General features: G+C 40.6%; 1 protein-coding gene across 3 annotated transcripts in view; it reads left to right on the top strand.

Annotated features, from left to right (window-relative positions):
• LOC112251319 (phosphatase and actin regulator 1) overlaps positions 1 to 20,871 on the top strand; it is a 58,493-nt gene that overhangs the window by 22,306 nt on the left and 15,316 nt on the right. Inside the window, exon 1 of one of the 3 annotated variants that reach the window (XM_042322324.1) lies at positions 15,533 to 16,167. The exons of 1 other annotated variant lie outside the window; for it this stretch is intronic. In XM_042322324.1, the coding sequence (XP_042178258.1) occupies positions 15,822 to 16,167 (346 nt within the window). In that variant the 5' untranslated portion in view covers positions 15,533 to 15,821. Of the gene's footprint in view, positions 1 to 15,532; positions 16,168 to 20,871 lie in introns of those variants that run through there. One more of the 3 variants, XM_024422246.2, reaches the window with a different exon arrangement.

The following is a 20,871-nucleotide window of genomic DNA, read 5'->3' as shown; positions in this document are numbered from 1 at the left end:
CTCTATCTAGATGTATTTTTCTAATATATATATGTATATAATATATTCTAATATTTTTTCTAATATATTCACTTTATATATTATCTACTCACTTGCTTTGGCAATGTTAACACATGTTTCCCATGCCAATAAAGCCCTTGAATTGAATTGAATTGTATATTTCTCTCTCTCTCTCTAGATGTATTTCTCTCTCTATCTATATGTATTTTTCTCTGTCTAGATGTATTTTTCTCTCTCTATCTAGATGTATTTTTCTCTCTATCTAGATGTATTTTTCTCTCTCTCTCTGTCTAGATGTATTTTTCTCTCTATCTAGATGTATTTTTCTCTCTCTCTCTCTCTGTCTAGATGTATTTTTTCTCTCTATCTAGATATATTTTTCTCTGTCTAGATGTATTTCTCTCTCTGTCTAGATGTATTTTTCTCTCTCTGTCTAGATGTATTTTACTCTCTGTCTAGATGTATTTTTCTCTCTCTCTCTGTCTAGATGTATTTTTCTCTCTCTCTGTCTAGATGTATTTTTCCCTCTCTCTCTCTGTCTAGGTGTATTTTCCCTCTCTCTCTGTCTAGATGTATTTTTCTCTCTCTCTCTCTCTATCTAGATGTATTTTTCTAATATATATATGTATATAATATATTCTAATATTTTTTCTAATATATTCACTTTATATATTATCTACCTCACTTGCTTTGGCAATGTTAACACATGTTTCCCATGCCAATAAAGCCCTTGAATTGAATTGAATTGTATATTTCTCTCTCTCTCTAGATGTATTTCTCTATCTAGATATATTTTTCTCTCTATCTAGATGTATTTTTCTCTCTCTCTATCTAGATGTATTTTTCTCTCTATCTAGATGTATTTTTCTCTCTCTCTCTGTCTAGATGTATTTTTCTCTCTATCTAGATGTATTTTTCTCTCTCTCTGTCTAGATGTATTTTTCTCTCTATCTAGATATATTTTTCTCTGTCTAGATGTATTTTTCTCTGTCTAGATGTATTTTTCTCTCTGTCTAGATGTATTTTTCTCTCTGTCTAGATGTATTTTTCTCTCTCTCTCTATCTAGATGTATTTCTCTCTCTCTCTGTCTAGATGTATTTCTCTCTCTCTCTATCTAGATGTATTTCTCTCTCTCTCTGTCTAGATGTATTTTTCTCTCTATCTAGATGTATTTTTCTCTCTCTCTCTATCTAGATGTATTTTTCTCTCTCTCTCTGTCTAGATGTATTTTTCTCTCTATCTAGATGTATTTTTCTCTCTCTCTCTGTCTAGATGTATTTTTCTCTCTCTCTGTCTAGATGTATTTTTTTCTCTCTCTCTCTCTCTATCTAGATGTATTTTTCTCTCTCTCTATCTAGATGTATTTTTCTCTCTCTATCTAGATGTATTTTTCTCTCTCTGTCTAGATGTATTTTTCCCTCTCTCTCTGTCTAGATGTATTTTCTCTCTCTATCTAGATGTATTTTTCTCTCTATCTAGATATATTTTTCTCTCTCTGTCTAGATGTATTTCTCTCTCTGTCTAGATGTATTTTTCTCTCTGTCTAGATGTATTTTTCTCTCTGTCTAGATGTATTTTTCTCTCTCTCTCTATCTAGATGTATTTTTCTCTCTATCTAGATGTATTTCTCTCTCTCTCTGTCTAGATGTATTTCTCTCTCTCTCTATCTAGATGTATTTCTCTCTCTCTCTGTCTAGATGTATTTTTCTCTCTATCTAGATGTATTTTTCTCTCTCTCTCTATCTAGATGTATTTTTCTCTCTCTCTCTGTCTAGATGTATTTTTCTCTCTATCTAGATGTATTTTTTCTCTCTCTCTCTCTATCTAGATGTATTTTTCTCTCTCTCTATCTAGATGTATTTTTCTCTCTCTCTATCTAGATGTATTTTTATCTAGATGTATTTTTCTCTCTCTCTATCTAGATGTATTTTTCTCTCTCTCTATCTAGATGTATTTTTCTCTCTCTCTCTGTCTAGATGTATTTTTCTCTCTCTCTCTGTCTAGATGTATTTTTCTCTCTCTCTATCTAGATGTATTTTTCTAATATATATATGTATATAATATATTCTAATATTTTTTCTAATATATTCACTTTATATATTATCTACCTCACTTGCTTTGGCAATGTTAACACATGTTTCCCATGCCAATAAAGCCCTTGAATTGAATTGAATTGTATATTTCTCTCTCTCTCTATCTAGATGTATTTCTCTCTCTATCTAGATGTATTTTTCTCCCTATCTAGATGTATTTTTCTCTCTCTATCTAGATGTATTTTTCTCTCTATCTAGATGTATTTTTCTCTCTCTCTCTCTGTCTAGATGTATTTTTCTCTCTATCTAGATATATTTTTCTCTCTGTCTAGATGTATTTCTCTCTCTGTCTAGATGTATTTTTCTCTCTGTCTAGATGTATTTTTCTCTCTGTCTAGATGTATTTTTCTCTCTGTCTAGATGTATTTTTCTCTGTCTAGATGTATTTTTCTCTCTCTCTCTGTCTAGATGTATTTTTCTCTCTGTCTAGATGTATTTTTCTCTCTCTCTCTATCTAGATGTATTTTTCTAATATATATATATATAATATTCTAATATTTTTTCTAATATATTCACTTTATATATTATCTACCTCACTTGCTTTGGCAATGTTAACACATGTTTCCCATGCCAATAAATCCCTTGAATTGAATTGAATTGTATATTTCTCTCTCTCTCTATCTAGATGTATTTCTCTCTCTATCTAGATGTATTTTTCTCTCTATCTAGATGTATTTTTCTCTCTCTCTGTCTAGATGTATTTTTCTCTCTATCTAGATATATTTTTCTCTCTCTGTCTAGATGTATTTCTCTCTCTGTCTAGATGTATTTTTCTCTCTGTCTAGATGTATTTTTCTCTCTGTCTAGATGTATTTTTCTCTCTCTCTCTGTCTAGATGTATTTTTCTCTCTGTCTAGATGTATTTTTCTCTCTGTCTAGATGTATTTTTCTCTCTCTCTCTCTGTCTAGATGTATTTTTCTCTCTATCTAGATATATTTTTCTCTCTCTGTCTAGATGTATTTCTCTCTCTGTCTAGATGTATTTTTCTCTCTGTCTAGATGTATTTTTCTCTCTGTCTAGATGTATTCTTCTCTCTGTCTAGATGTATTTTTCTCTCTATCTAGATGTATCTCTCTCTCTCGATCGCTCTTTTTCTCTCTCTCCCTCTCCCTCTATCTAGATGTATCTCTCTCTCTCGATCGCCCTCGTTCTCTCTCTCCCTCTCGCTCTCACACGAAAAACACTAGTCTGCTTGTCATGTTTGCGTCCTCTCTCCCTTCCTTTTCTAAATCTCACTACTCTCATTCTCTACCTCCTTCTACCTCCTTCTCTTATTTCGATGACTAATCTTTTGTTACAATTCTGTTCTTTCCAGTCGTGTTCTCCAGAATCAGAGTTGAGATCAGAAGAATAGCACAGAATATTATTTTACACTCCTTTTCTCCTCCCCTCTTCTGGGTATTTGTAGTTCCTATTGAGCGAAAGGAATGCAATACAGCAGTCTATAATTAGCTAACAGCATTCCTCATGCATTCTCCCCAGTCTCTAAAACAGCCATTTAGACAAGACAGAAACAGGACCTATACTGTACGTGTGGCAGACTGTGCTTACTACACATCATACAGGCCCTGAGCCATGCCAGACATACAGTACAGTATCATACACAGACAGAGCTACACATTGTTCCTGGAGTCATCAGAGAATGGCCAACAAAACAGTACAGTATCAAACACAGACAGAGTGTGTTTTGTTCCTAAACAGTACTGTAACACGTCTACTACTGTGCTGTCAATGTTCTGGGATCAGTTACTGTGCTGTCATTATTCTGGGATCAGCACAGTTACTGTGCTGTCATTATTCTGGGATCCGTTACTGTGCTGTCATTATTCTGGGATCAGCACACAGTTACTGTGCTGTCATTATTCTGGGATCAGCACACAATTACTGTGCTAATGGTTTATTATTGGCATGTTAGATATATGGACTGAGAATACAGTGGGTTTGGGGTTTTCAAGACAGTCTATGGTTGGCAAGACATAACTATCCAAACTGAAGGACAGCTGGACAGCACTGTGTGTGTTTTATGTGTGAGTGGTTATAGCGTTAATTGTGAGAGGCACATATCTAATAGATTATGTTCAGTATGAGGAAAGCTGTTCTGTGGCAGCAGTGTGTGAGGCTTGTCTCTCTGTCTTGACCCTTACTATGGTCAGGGAGGAAAGAACTGCAATGACTCATCACTCGGCACAGCCAGCATTAACGAGACACGACACACAGAGAAGAGAGCTGAGAGGAGCAGCAAGGATACAGCACACACACACGTACTTTCACACACACACACACACACACACACATGTACTTTCACACACACACACACACACACATGTACTTTCACACACACACACACACATGTACTTTCACACACACACACACACACACATGTACTTTCACACACACACACACACACATGTACTTTCACACACACACACACACACATGTACTTTCACACACACACACACACATGTACTTTCACACACACACACACACATGTACTTTCACACACACACACACACACACACACACACACACACACACATGTACTTTCACACACACACACACACATGTACTTTCACACACACACACATGTACTTTCACACACACACACACACACACACATGTACTTTCACACACACACACACATGTACTTTCACACACACACACACATGTACTTTCACACACACACACACACATGTACTTTCACACACACACAAAAGCACAGATGAGTAGCTCAGTGGGGCAGAGGGGGTTGGCAGGGTCCTGCTCTGTGAGCTGCTGGAAGCAAATAGACCTCATGCCTGAGTGTGTCTGTCACGTCTGGGGCTACACACACACACACACACACATAATTAGCCACACACACGCACACACACACATAATTAGCCACACACACACACACATATAATTAGCCACACACACGCACTGCATACACACTCGGTCTAGCACAACACCCCTCTTCCTTCATGTCACAGGTGTGCTTGTCACTTGAGAGAAGCCACACTGAGTTAGAGAGTGTAGCCGGAACAGAGACTAGAGGACATAAACAGTACAGAAATAAATCAATATAACCAACATACTTGTGGGTGTGTGTGTGTGAGTGCGTGTGTGTGCATGAGTGTGTGAGAGTGTGTGTGAGTGTGCGTGAGAGAGAAAGAGAGAGAGATCTTGTTATGTCCTATGTTCATTAGGTCATTATTTTATTTTACCTTTATTTAACCAGGTAGGCTAGTTGAGAACAAGTTCTCATTTACAACTGCGACTTGGCCAAGATAAAGCATAGCAGTGTGAACAGACAGCAACACAGAGTTACACATGGAGTAAACAATAAACAAGTCAATAACACAGTTCTCAAAAGAGTCTTATACATTGTGTGCAAAAGGCATGAGGAGGTAGGCGGATAATTACAATTTTGCAGATTAACACTGGAGTGATAAATGATCAGATGGTCATGTATTTGGTGTGCAAAAGAGCAGAAAAGTAAATAAATAAAAACAGTATTCCTATTTACCGATGGACTATGTTGTCAGATAAATGTTTGACAGGGAGATCTCCAGGTAGGCTAAATGAAACCTTACATTTACTTTCTATCGATTCCTATTGATTCCCATGTTGTCATAAATACAGTCAACTTCTAAGCTGTTCATCCCAATACGTTCAATCTCATGTCCCTTTCACTAAACTCACCCCAATTATGGTGCGTTGTCTCGCAGATGGTCGCATCAGCTTGAAATTTTCTGGGAAACCCAGAAATAAAATCATCCGTAATTGCATCGGATGTGTCCATCCACAAAACATTATCCTGGAAAAAGAGATAGACCTCCCACTTCAGCTTTCAGTAGTAATACAGGTAGCCCAAAAGAGGTTAAACACACCTACCGGAGGGAAAAGGCTTACGCTTAAACCAGACAGACGACTCTCAGGCATTCGTAAGATGGAATTGACATGATGGATGAGAGAGCATTGTATTGACTGTTTCATGTGGGTTGTCATTTTAAAAGACTTACAAGAGCGTTACTGTATGTAGTGTCCTGAGGTCAATGTCCCTGTCCCTTCTATGTCTAATTTATAATAACACGTTCATAACCAGTCAGCAAATATTTGGAGCAAATGAAATGTGTATTTTGCAGACCTTGTAATGTAATGACAAAGATCTGTTATAAGCAAAATCACTATCCTTCTCTACCACTTTCTACTCTAGCAACAGATTTGACTTCCCATGAGCTGTCCTTGCACTAACAAGTGATGTGTGTTTCACTATGCAACCAACTCTCACTGCACACACAGTTATGTTACCCAGAGCCATCGATGGAGACGGGAGAGAGATGGCGGTGAAGATGATGATGATGTCATATAGCCCCAACCCAGTTGTATTGAGCGCTGCATTTTGGTGTGTTTGCTGGGCTAAAGGCTTCTGCTTCTACAATCTACAGTCTGCTTCTAATCTACAGTCTGCTTCTAATCTACAGTCTGCTTCTACAATCTACAGTCTGCTTCTACAGTCTGCTTCTACAATCGACAGTCTGCTTCTAATCTACAGTCTGCTTCTACAATCTACAGTCTGCTTCTACAGTCTGCTTCTACAATCTACAGTCTGCTTCTAATCTACAGTCTGCTTCTACAATCTACAGTCTGCTTCTAATCTACAGTCTGCTTCTACAATCTACAGTCTGCTTCTACAGTCTGCTTCTACAGTCTGCTTCTACAGTCTGCTTCTCTACAGTCTGCTTCTAATCTACAGTCTGCTTCTAATCTACAGTCTGCTTCTACAGTCTGCTTCTACAGTCTGCTTCTACAGTCTGCTTCTAATCTACAGTCTGCTTCTAATCTACAGTCTGCTTCTACAGTCTGCTTCTACAGTCTGCTTCTACAATCTACAGTCTGCTTCTAATCTACAGTCTGCTTCTACAATCTACAGTCTGCTTCTAATCTACAGTCTGCTTCTACAAATCTACAGTCTGCTTCTAATCTACAGTCTGGTTCTACAATCTACAGTCTGCTTCTAATCTACAGTCTGCTTCTACAGTCTGCTTCTAATCTACAGTCTGCTTCTAATCTACAGTCTGCTTCTACAGTCTGCTTCTACAGTCTGCTTCTACAATCTACAGTCTGCTTCTACAATCTACAGTCTGCTTCTAATCTACAGTCTGCTTCTACAGTCTGCTTCTACTGCTTCTAAATCTACAGTCTGCTTCTACAGTCTGCTTCTACAGTCTGCTTCTACAATCTACAGTCTGCTTCTACAGTCTGCTTCTACAATCTACAGTCTGCTTCTACAGTCTGCTTCTACAATCTACAGTCTGCTTCTAATCTACAGTCTGCTTCTACAATCTAGTCTGCTTCTCTACAGTCTGCTTCTAAAATCTACAGTCTGCTTCTACAGTCTGCCTCTACAATCTACAGTCTGCCTCTACAATCTACAGTCTGCCTCTACAATGTACAGTCTGCTTCTAATCTACAGTCTGCTTCTACAATCTACAGTCTGCATCTACAATCTACAGTCTGCATCTACAATCTACAGTCTGCCTCTACAATCTACAGTCTGCCTCTACAATCTACAGTCTGCTTCTAATCTACAGTCTGCTTCTACACTCTACAGTCTGCCTCTACAATCTACAGTCTGCCTCTACAATCTACAGTCTGCTTCTACAATCTACAGTCTGCCTCTACAATCTACAGTCTGCCTCTACAATCTACAGTCTGCTTCTAATCTACAGTCTGCTTCTAATCTACAGTCTGCTTCTAATCTACAGTCTGCTTCTACAATCTACAGTCTGCTTCTACAGTCTGCTTCTACAATCTACAGTCTGCTTCTACAGTCTGCTTCTACAATCTACAGTCTGCTTCTAATCTACAGTCTGCTTCTACAATCTACAGTCTGCTTCTACAATCCACAGTCTGCTTCTAATCTACAGTCTGCTTCTACAATCTACAGTCTGCTTCTACAATCTACAGTCTGCTTCTAATCTACAGTCTGCTTCTACAATCTACAGTCTGCTTCTATAATCTACAGTCTGCTTCTAATCTCCAGTCTGCTTCTAATCTCCAGTCTGCTTCTAATCTACAATCTGCTTCTAATCAACAGTCTGCTTCTACAATCTACACAGTCAATCAGCATCAGTCAGAAGGGGGAACTTAAAAAAAAAAAAATTAAATCTTAAATTTAATTTTTACCCCTTTTTCTCCCCAATTTCGTGGAATCCAATTGTTAGCAGACTATCTTGTCTCATCGCTACAAGTCCCGTACGGGCTCGGGAGAGACGATGCGTCCTCCGATACACAACCCAACCAAGCCGCACTGCTTCTTAACACAGCGCGCATCCAACCCGGAAGCCTTGGTTAGCGTGCACTGCGCCCGGCCCACCACAGGAGTCGCTGGTGCGCGATGAGACAAGGATATCCCTACCGGCCAAACCCTTCCTAACCCGGACGACACTAGGCCAATTGTGCGTCGCCCCACGGACCTCCTGGTCGCGGCCGTTTACGACAGAGCCTGGGCGCGAACGCAGAGTCTCTGGTGGCACAGCTGGCGCTGCAGTACAGCGCCCTTAACCACTGCGCCACCCGGGAGGCCACGGGGTGACTTTTTAACATGTTGTTATGTAATCGCACAAACACACACAGCACATAGTTTGCACACTGTGTGAAATGTCATACAAGCTTTTAGGCAAACACACATACAGCACATATTGTGCTCACTATCATGCAAGCATTTGGACACACACACACACACTCATACACACACACACACACACACACACACACACACACACACACACATTCATACACCTGCAGCACATGGTTGGATCTCCTCGGGTCCCCTATTTAACTATCCCATCTTGACATTTTACATGAATGATTACAGATCTCCTCTCTCCTCCCTGATTTAACTATCCCATCTTGACATTTTACATGAATGATTACAGAGTCAGCTATGATTACCCTCCTCTCTGGAGAGAGATTGACAAAGAATAAAGAGCAAAAATATATACATGATCAAATACAGATATTAGAATCAACTATTAAAGACTACCAGAACCCACTGGATTCTCCAATTACATTGAATGAGTTACAGGACGAAATAAAAACCCTCCAACCCAAAAAGGCCTGTGGTGTTGATGGTATCCTCAATGAAATGATCAAATATACAGACAACAAATTCCAATTGGCTATACTAAAACTCTTTAACATCATCCTTAGCTCTGGCATCTTCCCCAATATTTGGAACCAAGGACTGATCCCCCCCAATCCACAAAAGTGGAGACAAATTTGACCCCAATAACAACCGTGGAATATGCGTCAACAGTAACCTTGGGAAAACCTCTGCATTATCATTAACAGCAGACTCGTACATCTCCTCAATGAAAACAATGTACTGAGCAAATGTCAAATGGGCTTTTTACCAAATTACCATACAACAGACCATGTATTCACCCTGCACACCCCAATTGACAACCAAACAAACCAAAACAAAGGCAACTCTTCTCATGCTTTGTTGATTTCAAAAAAGCCTTCGACTCAATTTGGCATGAGGGTCTGCTATACAAACTGATGGAAAGTGGTGTTGGGGGTAAAACACACGACATTATAAAATCGATGTACACAAACAACAAGTGTGCGGTTAAAATTGGCAAAAAACACACATTTCTTCACACAGGGTCGTGGGGTGAGACAGGTATGCAGCTTAAGCCCCACCCTCTTCAACATATATATCAACGAATTGGCGCAGGCACTAGAAAAGTCTGCAGCACCTGGCCTCACCCTACTAGAATCCGAAGTCAAATGTCTGCTGTTTGCTGATGATCTGGTGCTTCTGTCACCAACCAAGGAGGGCCTACAGCAGCACCTAGATCTTATGCACAGATTCTGTCAGACCTGGGCCCTGACAGTAAATCTCAGTAAGACCAAAATAATGGTGTTCCAAAAACGGTCCAGTCACCAGGACCACAAATACAAATTCCATCTAGACACTGTTGCCCTAGAGCACACAAAAACTATACATACCTTGGCCTAAACATCAGCGCCACAGGTAACTTCCACAAAGCTGTGAACGATCTGAGAGACAAGGCAAGAAGGGCATTCTATGCCATCAAAAGGAACATAAATTTCAACATACCAATTAGGATTTGGCTAAAAATACTTGAATCAGTCATAGAGCCCATTGCCCTTTATGGTTGTGAGGTCTGGGGTCCGCTCACCAACCAAGACTTCACAAAATGGGACAAACACCAAATTGAGACTCTGCATGCAGAATTCTGCAAAAATATCCTCCATGTACAACGTAGAACACCAAATAATGCATGCAGAGCAGAATTAGGCCGATACCCACTAATTATCAAAATCCAGAAAAGAGCCGTTAAAATCTATAACCACCTAAAAGGAAGCGATTCCCAAACCTTCCACAACAAAGCCATCACCTACAGAGACATTAACCTGGAGAAGAGTCCACTAAGCAAGCTGGTCCTGGGGCTCTGTTCACAAACACAAACACACCCTACAGAGCCCCAGGACAGCAGCACAATTAGACCCAACCAAATCATGAGAAAACAAAAAGATAATTACTTGACACATTGGAAAGAATTAACAAAAAAACAGAGCAAACTAGAATGCTATTTGGCCCTACACAGAGAGTACACAGCGGCAGAATACCTGACCACTGTGACTGACCCAAAATTAAGGAAAGCTTTGACTATGTACAGACTCAGTGAGCATAGCCTTGCTATTGAGAAAGGCCGCCGTAGGCAGACATGGCTCTCAAGACAAGACAGGCTATGTGCTCACTGCCCACAAAATGAGGTGGAAACTGAGCTGCACTTCCTAACCTCCTGGCCAATGTATGACCATATTAGAGAGACATATTTCCCTCAGATTACACAGATCCACAAAGAATTCGAAAACAAATCCAATTTTGATAAACTCCTGGGTGAAATTCCACAGTGTGCCATCACAGCAGCAAGATTTGTGACCTGTTGCCACGAGAAAAGGGCAACCAGTGAAGAACAAACACCATTGTAAATACAACCCATATTTATGCTTATTTATTTTATCTTCTGTACTTTAACCATTTGTACATTGTTAAAACACTGTATATATATAATATGACATTTGTAATGTCATTATTGTTTTGAAACTTCTGTATGTGTAATGTTTACTGTTAATTTTTATTGTTTATTTCACTTTATATATTCACTTTATATATTATCTACCTCACTTGCTTTGGCAATGTTAACACATGTTTCCCATGCCAATAAAGCCCTTGAATTGAATTGAATTGAGACAGAGAGAGATTTGGAATGTCTTTATTCTTTTGGAACTTTTGTGAGTATAATGTTTACTGTTCATTTTTTATTGTTTATTTAAACATGTTTCCCATGCCAATGAAGCCCCTTAAATTGAAATGAGAGAGAGAGTGATTAAGTATATGTGTATGTGCTCGTTTGCATAGTCATGTGTGTTAGATAGGCTGCATTGTCAATGTCTTGCTACCTTTGTACTGCAGAATGAGCCACTACTGTGATTGTAACTTCCAGCTCATATTAGCTATCGCTACCTGCTGTTGATAACAGGAAACCACTGCTCCAATAAGTGATATCTATATCTGTCAGCAGGGGGCAGTAGCACTACATAAATAAACTAATTCTGGTCCACCTATCGCTCTCATGGTAAATAAACCTCTAGCACAAGGATGGGAAACTCCTTTCCCCATCTCTAGCAAACACAGCTGATTAAACAAATTGCATTCTAAACTGAAGATCCTGATTAGTTGATTATTGAGTCAGGTGTGTTAGCTGGGGCTTGGGGGAAAAGTGTGGCACCAATCAGGTACCTGATGACTGGAGTTTCCTATCCCTGGTCTTGCATCAACCAGGGCTACAGCGTCACAAGATGCTATGGTGTGTCAGATTGAATAATATTTTCCTGTATGGTGATATGTATTGGACTTATACGTTGCAATTATTACCTGCAAATGGCCTTTGCTATATCATCCATGTTGCACCATCCTCTTCCTCTCCTCTTCTCTCTCCATCTTCTCTATAAGAAAGGAATATAGAGAATGATTGAAGGATGAGTCATACATGATATTTCTGCAGAATTCATTTTTTTCCCTTCTCACTCACTCACTCACTCTCACTCACTCACTCACTCACACACTCACTCACTCACTCACTCACTCACTCACTCACTCACTCACTCACTCTCACACACTCTCACTTTCACACACTGAGCAGTGATAATTTCCATTCTACTGTAAGCGTCCAGCAGGGATAACAGTGTTGCATGCTGTTAAGGCATCAGGCCTGGAGGAGGGGATTGAGATTTCCTTTAAAAAAGAGGAGAGAAAGAGGGAAAGAGAGAGCGAGAGATAGCATAATATGACATTTGAAACATAATAGCATGATATTTGAAATGAGTTTATTCCTTTGAAACATCTGTGAGTGTAATTATTTATGTTTATTTCACTGTTGTTTATTATCTATTTCACTTGCTTTGGCAATGTAAACATCTGTTTCCCAATTCAAAGGGCTTTATTGTCATGAGAAACCAATGTTTACATTGCCAAAGCAAGTGAAATAGATAATAAACAACAGTGAAATAAACAATAAAAAATTAACAGTAAACATAACACATTCTCTCAGTCTCTCTCTCTTTTATTTTCTCTATTATAGTAAGTCATTAAAGTGTGTTTCTTATCCAGATGAAACACCAGCTTGTAGCACACTGAGCCAAATCAGTACTGTGACTGAATGGATAGCCTTCTAAACCTACACATACACACAGGCATGTGCGCACACACACACACACTAGAGCGCACACACATGCGCACATCAAATCAAATTGTATTTGTCACATGCGCTGAATACAACAGATGTAGACCTTACAGTGAAATGCTTACTTACAAGCCCTTAACCAACAATGCCGTTTTAACTTCTCTGGGATATGTGGGCGTCCCACCTCGCCAACAGCCAGTGAAATTGCAGGGCGCCAAATTCAAACAACAGAAATCTCATAATTAAAATTCATCAAACATACAAGTATCATACACCATTTTAAAGATAAACTTCTTGTTAATCCAGCCACAGTGTCTGATTTCAAAAAGACTTTACGGCGAAAGCACACCATGTGATTATGTTGGGTCAGTGCCTAGCCACAGAAAACCATACAGCCATTTTCCAAAGAAGGAGAGGTGTCAAAAAAGACAGAAATAGCGTTAAAATGAATCACTAACCTTTGATGATCTTCACTGGATGGCACTCCCAGGACTCCATGTTAGACAATAAATGTGTGTTTTGTTCGATAAAGTTAATCTTTATGTCCAAAAACCTCATTTGAAATTGGTGCGTTATGTTCAGAAATGCATTGTCTCAAACAAACATCCGGTAAAAGTGCAGAGAGCCACATCAAATTACAGAAATACTCATCATAAACATTGATCTAAGATACAAGTGTTATACAAGATACAAGTGTTATCCATACGATTATAGATCAACTTCTCCTTAATGCAACCTCTGTGTCAGATTTTTTTTAAACTTTACGGTAAAAGCACACCATGCAATTATGTTAGGTCAGCGCCTAGCCACAGAAAAACATACAGCCATTTTTCAACCAAGGAGAGGTGTCACAAAACTCAGAAATAGCATTATAAATATTCACTTACCTTTGATGATCTTCATCGGAATGCACTCCCAGGAATCCCATTTCCACAATTAATGTTTGTTTTGTTCGATAAAGTCCATCATTTATGAACAAATACCTCCTTTTTGTTTGCACGTTTAGTTCACAAATCCAAATTCACAAGGCGCAGGCACTTAGTCCAGAAGAAAAGTAAAAACAGTTCCAATACAGTTCATAGAAACATGTCAAACGATGCATATAATCAATCTTTAGGATGGTTTTATCATAAATCTTCAATAATATTCCAACCGGACAATTCCTTTGTCTTTAGAAATTAAAGGGAACGCAGCTTGCTCTCACGGCCGCGCGCGTGACTTAGCTCATGGCATTCTGCCAGACCCCTGGATCAAACAGCTCTTATTCGCTCCGCCTTCCTAGTAGAAGCCTGAAACAAGGTTCTAAAGACTGTTGACATCTAGTGGAAGCCTTAGGAAGTGCAATGTGACCCCATAGACACTGTATATTGGATAGGCAATGACTTGAAAAACTACAAACCTCAGATTTCCCACTTCCTGGTTGGATTGTTTCTCAGGTTTTTGCCTGCCATATGAGTTCTGTCATACTCACAGACATCATTCAAACAGTTTTAGAAACTTCTGAGTGTTTTCTATCCAAATCTACTAATTATATGCATATTGTAGCTTCTGGGCCTGAGGAGCAGGCAGTTTACTCTGGGTACCTTATTCATCCAAGCTACTCAATACTGCCCCCCAGTCCCAAATAAGTTTTTAAGAAAATACCTAAAAAAAGTAACAAATAAAAATAACAAACACTTAAAGTGCAGTATAACAACAATAGCAAGGCTATATACAGGGGGTACCGGTACAGAGTCAATGTGCGGGGGCACCGGTTAGTCAAGGTAATTGAGGTAATATGTACATGTAGGTAGAGTTATTAAAGTGACTATGCGTGGGGGGGGGGGGTAGAAGCTGTTTAGAAGCGTCTTGGACCTAGACTTGGCGCTCTGGTACCGCTTGCTGTGCGATAGCAGAGAGAACATTCTATGGCTAGGGTGGCTGGAGTCTTTCACAATTTAGCCTGATTAGCTTGGCAGTATAGTATTTATTGCTCCCTAGTGGGCTATTCAAGCCATTTAGTGTGTGTGTGTGTTAAAATCTGCCATTTGGCAGTTAAGGCCGCTATAGTGAATATGGGTATGTGCATTGAGTGTTAGGCGTATAGCAAGGGTATTTGATTTGATTCAACTCTTACCCTACGAGGCCCAGAGCCTGCTGGTCTTCTGTTGTAATTGATCATTAATTGCATCCACCTAAAACCAGTCGCTGATTAGGGAGGAATAATGGGAAAATGCAGTGGAACTGGATTGGAGGTCCAGAGTTGAGTTTGAGGGGCCTATAGCCTATATGTTTATGACCTTATAGGTATGCCTCCACTGTTGTTAAGATTTCATTTCATATCAGGGCTTTTGGTGGTTGTGGTGATATGATATTCATATTGAATATTGTGTAGGCTGGCTGTAGCTACAGAATAACAAGGTCAGTTCTCAGTAGTGGGTGGATATTATTTGGGTCGTCAATATTTACCACAACCACAAAGTCATAAATCCCACCCATTTATCTTCTTAAAATGTGATTTTAAACCTAACCATAACCATAACTGTAAACATTAATTAACACACTGATAACCTTATGCATAACCCTAACCTTAAATGAAGGCCAAAAAACACATTTTTGCTTTCATTAATTTTTACGATATAGACTTTGTGTCTGTGGTAACTACTGGAAACCAGTATTTAGGGATACTGTAAACCCTGCCCATGCAGTTGAGAGGCAGATTCAAATGTGATGCCGTACAAGGATACATAAACAGGGATTGGACCCCTAAATAAATGGAGAAGAACCTCCGAATAACTGGACATGAACAGATCCATATAATACAAAGACGGACGAATTTACGTAGCCCTAACTCTGAAGTCGTTGGCCCCCGTGCACAAAGCCAGGGTTTGGCGGGCAGTTATTTTAGGTCTGCGGAGGTCATCAGTATTGGAGTAGACAGTTTGACTAGAGCGTAAAGACCGTTTTAAAGCCCCCCTGACTGCATGTCTGAGAGCGAATCAGGATCAGCGGATCCACCCCACACAGCCATAGCTCTGCTTTACCTAACCATAGCGGTTCCTGCATACGTCGTTATGAGCCCCTGGTACGCGTCTGGTTCTCGGAACGACGCTCCCTCCTCATTCCCAGCCGTTATCGAGGAGAAGCCGCCAATGAGGAGAGCGTTTTACCTGCTTCGGAAGACGTCCAAGAATCGCAGCGGTAGCGGTAAGCAACAGCAGCAGCAACCCGTGGCAAACAACAACAATATACCTTTCATGATCCACTGCCAGATCGGGAAGGAGATCAAGCACATATGCAGCAACTGCCGCGGCGCAGACCCACATGAAGGTGAGTGGAGAGGAGGGTTGAGGTTTTCACAGCAGCAGGAAAAGCCCACTGGGCACAGGCATCCATTCAAAGTCTATTTCACTTTGTTTCCACTTCATTGAATTGCAATTACATGAAACAACGTTGATTCAACCAGTAGGAGATGTTTTTGATCATCTCCCACTTCATGTTTGCGCTGCTCCTCAAAGCGACCGCTCCCTGGGCTTGCTCGCTTGCCTTTGCCTGCCCCACGGCGGACTGTTTTTCTCTGTGGACAGGCTGCTGAGGACTTTTCAAATCATAATAATAAATAATACTACTCTGAGTCAGAATATTTCTGTGGGTGTACTAGTATATGGCGTTTTGTAAGCATTGGGCTATTGAATATCTATCCAGGCAGAATAGCATTAGAATAGTATTTTTATTCTTATGCTGTGTTTTGAATGTGGTTGTGATGAAGTTGTTCAAACAGCCCCTGGCTCCAGTAGGCTACAAGCCTGAGATGTACCGTTCTATTTACTATCACAAGTGCATATGAAAAGCATAATAATTGAAATGCATTCCATAGTTAATTCAGTTGATAGGTCTGTCTCCTCTCCTTTGCACATAGGCTGTTACTACTATTTTATTATGCAACAATGTTGGATTTGTTTGTTTTTTGTTCCCTCCTGATGAGGTGGAATGTGAGGTCAGGGTGCAATGACATAAGGTGTTCCCAAACTTCACCCGGGCCCCCCTTCCAGCGTTGGGGAACGTCCTGCGCCCCCACTGCACGTCCACACCATGTCTAAGGGCACAAGCACTGTTCATGACACAAACTGTTCACACACCTCTTCTAGGCGGATAGTTGTTTTGTTGTTGTAGGTTTTAAAGCTTATTTTACACATATTGTCATGAGGTGCAGAGAAAATTAATGCAGTTTTAAAGCACATTTTCTTGCAATTCTACACATTTCGCCAACGTGTATTCATGTGATATTTGAGTGACTCAAACATTACAACCAAATTTATGGGCTAAAAAACCTAGCTAAAAACATTAGCTGACATGGGCTAGTTGATCTGGACATTTCTGACAAGTTATAAATAGCTACTCCCGCCAACCCCTGTGCCCCCCCACACACACACTTGCTCTTTGTGCAGACTAAAGGGTGTGTATGTGTGCGTGTGCATGTGTATGCACGCATGAGTTTGAGTTAGTATTTTTTATTTGAATTCCAATATTTTTCCCCTGTCCCTGTGATCTGGGCATCTTGCCTTTTTTCCAAGCAGTCCAGCCTGGTAGGAAGACTGGTGTCATGGGAAGGAGGGGGGAGTTTGGAGATGGAAAATTGATGAGAAAATGGAGTAAGGAGAGCAGTGTAATTACTTTAGAACAGTCTGACATCTCTCTTACAGTGCAGCGAATATCATAGCTCAGGGAGAGAGAGATATACACTACCCTTCAAAAGATTGGGGTCACTTAGAAATGTCCTTGTTTTTTAAAGAAAAGCACATTTTGTGTGTCCATTTAAATTAACATCAAATTGATCAGAAATACAGTGTAGACATTGTTAATGTTGTAAATTACTATTGTAGCTGGAAACGGCTGATTTTAATGGAATATCTACATAGGCGTACAGAGGCCATTATCAGCAACCATCACTACTGTGTTCCAATGGCACATTGTGTTTGCTAATCCAAGTTTATCATTCTAAAAGACGAATTGATCATTATAAAACCCTTTTGCAATTATGTTAGCACAGCTGAAACCTGTTCTGATTAAAGAAGCAATAAAACTGGCCTTCTTTAGACTAGTTGACTATCTGGACAATCAGCATTTGGGATTTAGATTACAGGCTAAAAATGGCCAGAATCTAAGATCTTTCATCTGAAACTCGTCAATCTATTCTTGTTCTGAGAAATGAAGGCTATTCCATGCGAGAAATTCCAAGAAACTGAAGATCTCATACAACACTGTGTACTACTCCCTTCACAGAACAGCACAAACTGGCTTTAACCAGAATAGAAAGAGGACTGGGAGGCCCCAGTGCACAACTGAACAAGAGGACAAGTACATTAGGGTTTAGTTTGAGAAACAGACGCCTCACTAGTCCTCAACTGGAAGCTTCATTAAATAGTACCCGCAAAATACCAGTCTCACTGACAACAGTGAAGAGGGGACTCCTAGATGCTGGCCTTCTAGGCAGAGTTCCTTTGTCCAGTGTCTCTGTTCTTTTGCCCACCTTAATCTTTTATTTTTATTGGCCAGTCTGAGACATGGCTTTTTCTTTGCAACTCTGCCTAGAAGGCCAGCATCCCGGAGTCGCCTGTTGACGTTGAGTCTGGTGTTTTGTGGGTACTATTTAATGAAGCCGCAAGGCACCACAACAAACCCGCCAAGAGAGGACCACCCACCAAAACTCCCGGACCAGGGAAGGAGGGCATTAATCAGAGAGGCAACAAAGAGACCAAAGATAACCCTGAAAGAGCTGCAAAGCTCCACAGCGGAGATTGGAGTATCTGTCCCACAGAGCTGGGCTTTACGGAAGAGTGGCCAGAAAAAAAGCCATTGCTTAAAAAAAAGATAAGCAAGCACTTTTGGGGTTCGTCAAAGGGCATGTGGGAAACACCCCAAACATATGGAAGAAGGTACTCTGGTCAGATGAGACTAAAATTGAGCTCTTTGGCCATCAAAGAAACTGTCTGGCTCAAACCCAACACCTGTCATCACCCCGAGAACCTCATCCCCACAGTGAAGCATGGTGGTGGCAGCATCATGCTGTGGGGATGTTTTTCATTGGCAGGAACTGGGAAACTGGTCAGAATTGAAGGAATGATGGATGGTGCTAAATACAGGGAAATTCTTGAGGGAAACCTGTTTCTCTTCCAGAGATTTGGGACTGGGACAGAGATTAACCTTCCAGCAGGACAATGACCCTAAGCATACTGCTAAAGCAACACTCGAGTGGTTTAAGGGGAAACATTTAAATGTTTTGGAATGGCCTAGTCAAAGCCCAGACCTCAATCCAGTTGAGAATCTGTGGTATGACTTAGATTGCTGTACACCAGTGAAACCCATCCAACTCTTATTTCTTGTTTGTTTCACAATAAAAAAATATTATGCATCTTCAAAGTGGTAGGCATGTTGTGTAAATCAAATGATACAAATCCCCCCCAAAAAATTATTCCAGGTTGTAAGGCAACAAAATAGGAAAAATGCCAAGGGGGTGAATACTTTCGAGAAAGAGAGACCAAACTGGGCTGTGTATCATGTGGAGAAAGATTTTTTTAATGTTTATTTTTTTAATTTTTTTACTCTTGTAAACCTTCCATCTTCATCCTTCCTTGTGTAATGATTTATATTACCATGGTTTCTTCCTTATGTATTAATTAGAAGGATTCAGATAAATTACTCCTTGACTATAGCTCAGCCTTCAACACCATAGTACCCTCCATGCTCATCATTAAGCTCGAGGCCCTGGGTCTGAACCCCACCCTGTGCAACTGGGTCCTGAACTTCCTGACAGGCCGCCCCCAGGTGGTGAAGGTAGGAAAAACACCTCCACTTCGCTCATCCTCAACACAGGGGGCCTCACAAGGGTGCGCGCCCAACCCCCTCCTGTACTCCCTGTTCACCCATGAGTGTGTGGCCACGCACGCCTCCAACTCAATCATCAAGTTTGCAGATGACAACAGTAGTAGGCCTGATTACCAACAACAAATCCCTGGTGGAGTGGTGCCAGGAAAATAACCTCTCCATCAACATAAAACAAATGACGGAGCTGATCTTGGTCTTCAGGAAACAGCAGAGGGAGCACGCCCCTAACTGGGCTGTGTAACATCGACAGGACCGCAGTAGAGAAGGATGAAAGCTTCAAGTTCCTCGGCGTACACATCACTGACGATCTGAAATGGTCCACCCACACAGTGTGGTGAATAAGGCGCAACAACGCCTCTTCAACCTCAGGAGGCTGAAGAAATTTGGCTTGGCCCCTAAGAGCCTCAAACTTTTACAGATGCACAATTGAGAGCATCCTGTCGGTCTGTGTCACCGCCTGGTACGGCAACTGCACCGCCCGCAACCGCAGGGCTCTCCAGAGGGTGGTACAGTTTGCACAACACATCACCGGGGCACACTGCCAGCCCTCCAGGACACTTACAGCACCTGATGTCATAGGAAGGACAAAAAGATCAATGGACATCAACCACCTGAGCCACTGCCTGTTCATCCCGTTACCATCCAGAAGGAGAGGTCAGTACAGGTGCATCAAAGCCGGGACCGAGACTGAAGAACAGCTTCTATCTCAAGGCCATCAGCCTGTTAAATAGCCTTCACTAGCCAGCTACCACCCGGTTACTCAACCTTGCACCTTAGAGGCTGCTGCCCTTTATACGTGGAATCACTGGCCACTTTAATATTGGAACACTAGTCACTTTAATAATGTTTACATACTGCTTTACTCATCTTAGGCACAATTGAGAGCATCCTGTCGGTCTGTATTCTATTCTGCTGTATTTTAGTGAAAGCCGCTCCGACATTGCTCATCTTGATAGTTATATATTTCTTTATTCCATTCTTTTACTTTTAGATTTGTGTATTGTTGTGAATTGTTAGATATTACTGCACTGTTGGAGCTAGGAACACAAGCATTTCGCTACACCCGCAATAACATCTGCTAAATATGTGTATGTGACCACATACTTTGAATGTGGTCACATACTCTCTTCTTCTTCTCTCCTCTCCCCT

Source organism: Oncorhynchus tshawytscha, linkage group LG05 (assembly GCF_018296145.1).
Source record: "Oncorhynchus tshawytscha isolate Ot180627B linkage group LG05, Otsh_v2.0, whole genome shotgun sequence".
NCBI lineage: Eukaryota > Metazoa > Chordata > Actinopteri > Salmoniformes > Salmonidae > Oncorhynchus > Oncorhynchus tshawytscha.
The sequence above is the reverse complement of the archived record's forward strand: the minus strand, read 5'-3'. Positions and strand labels throughout refer to the sequence as shown.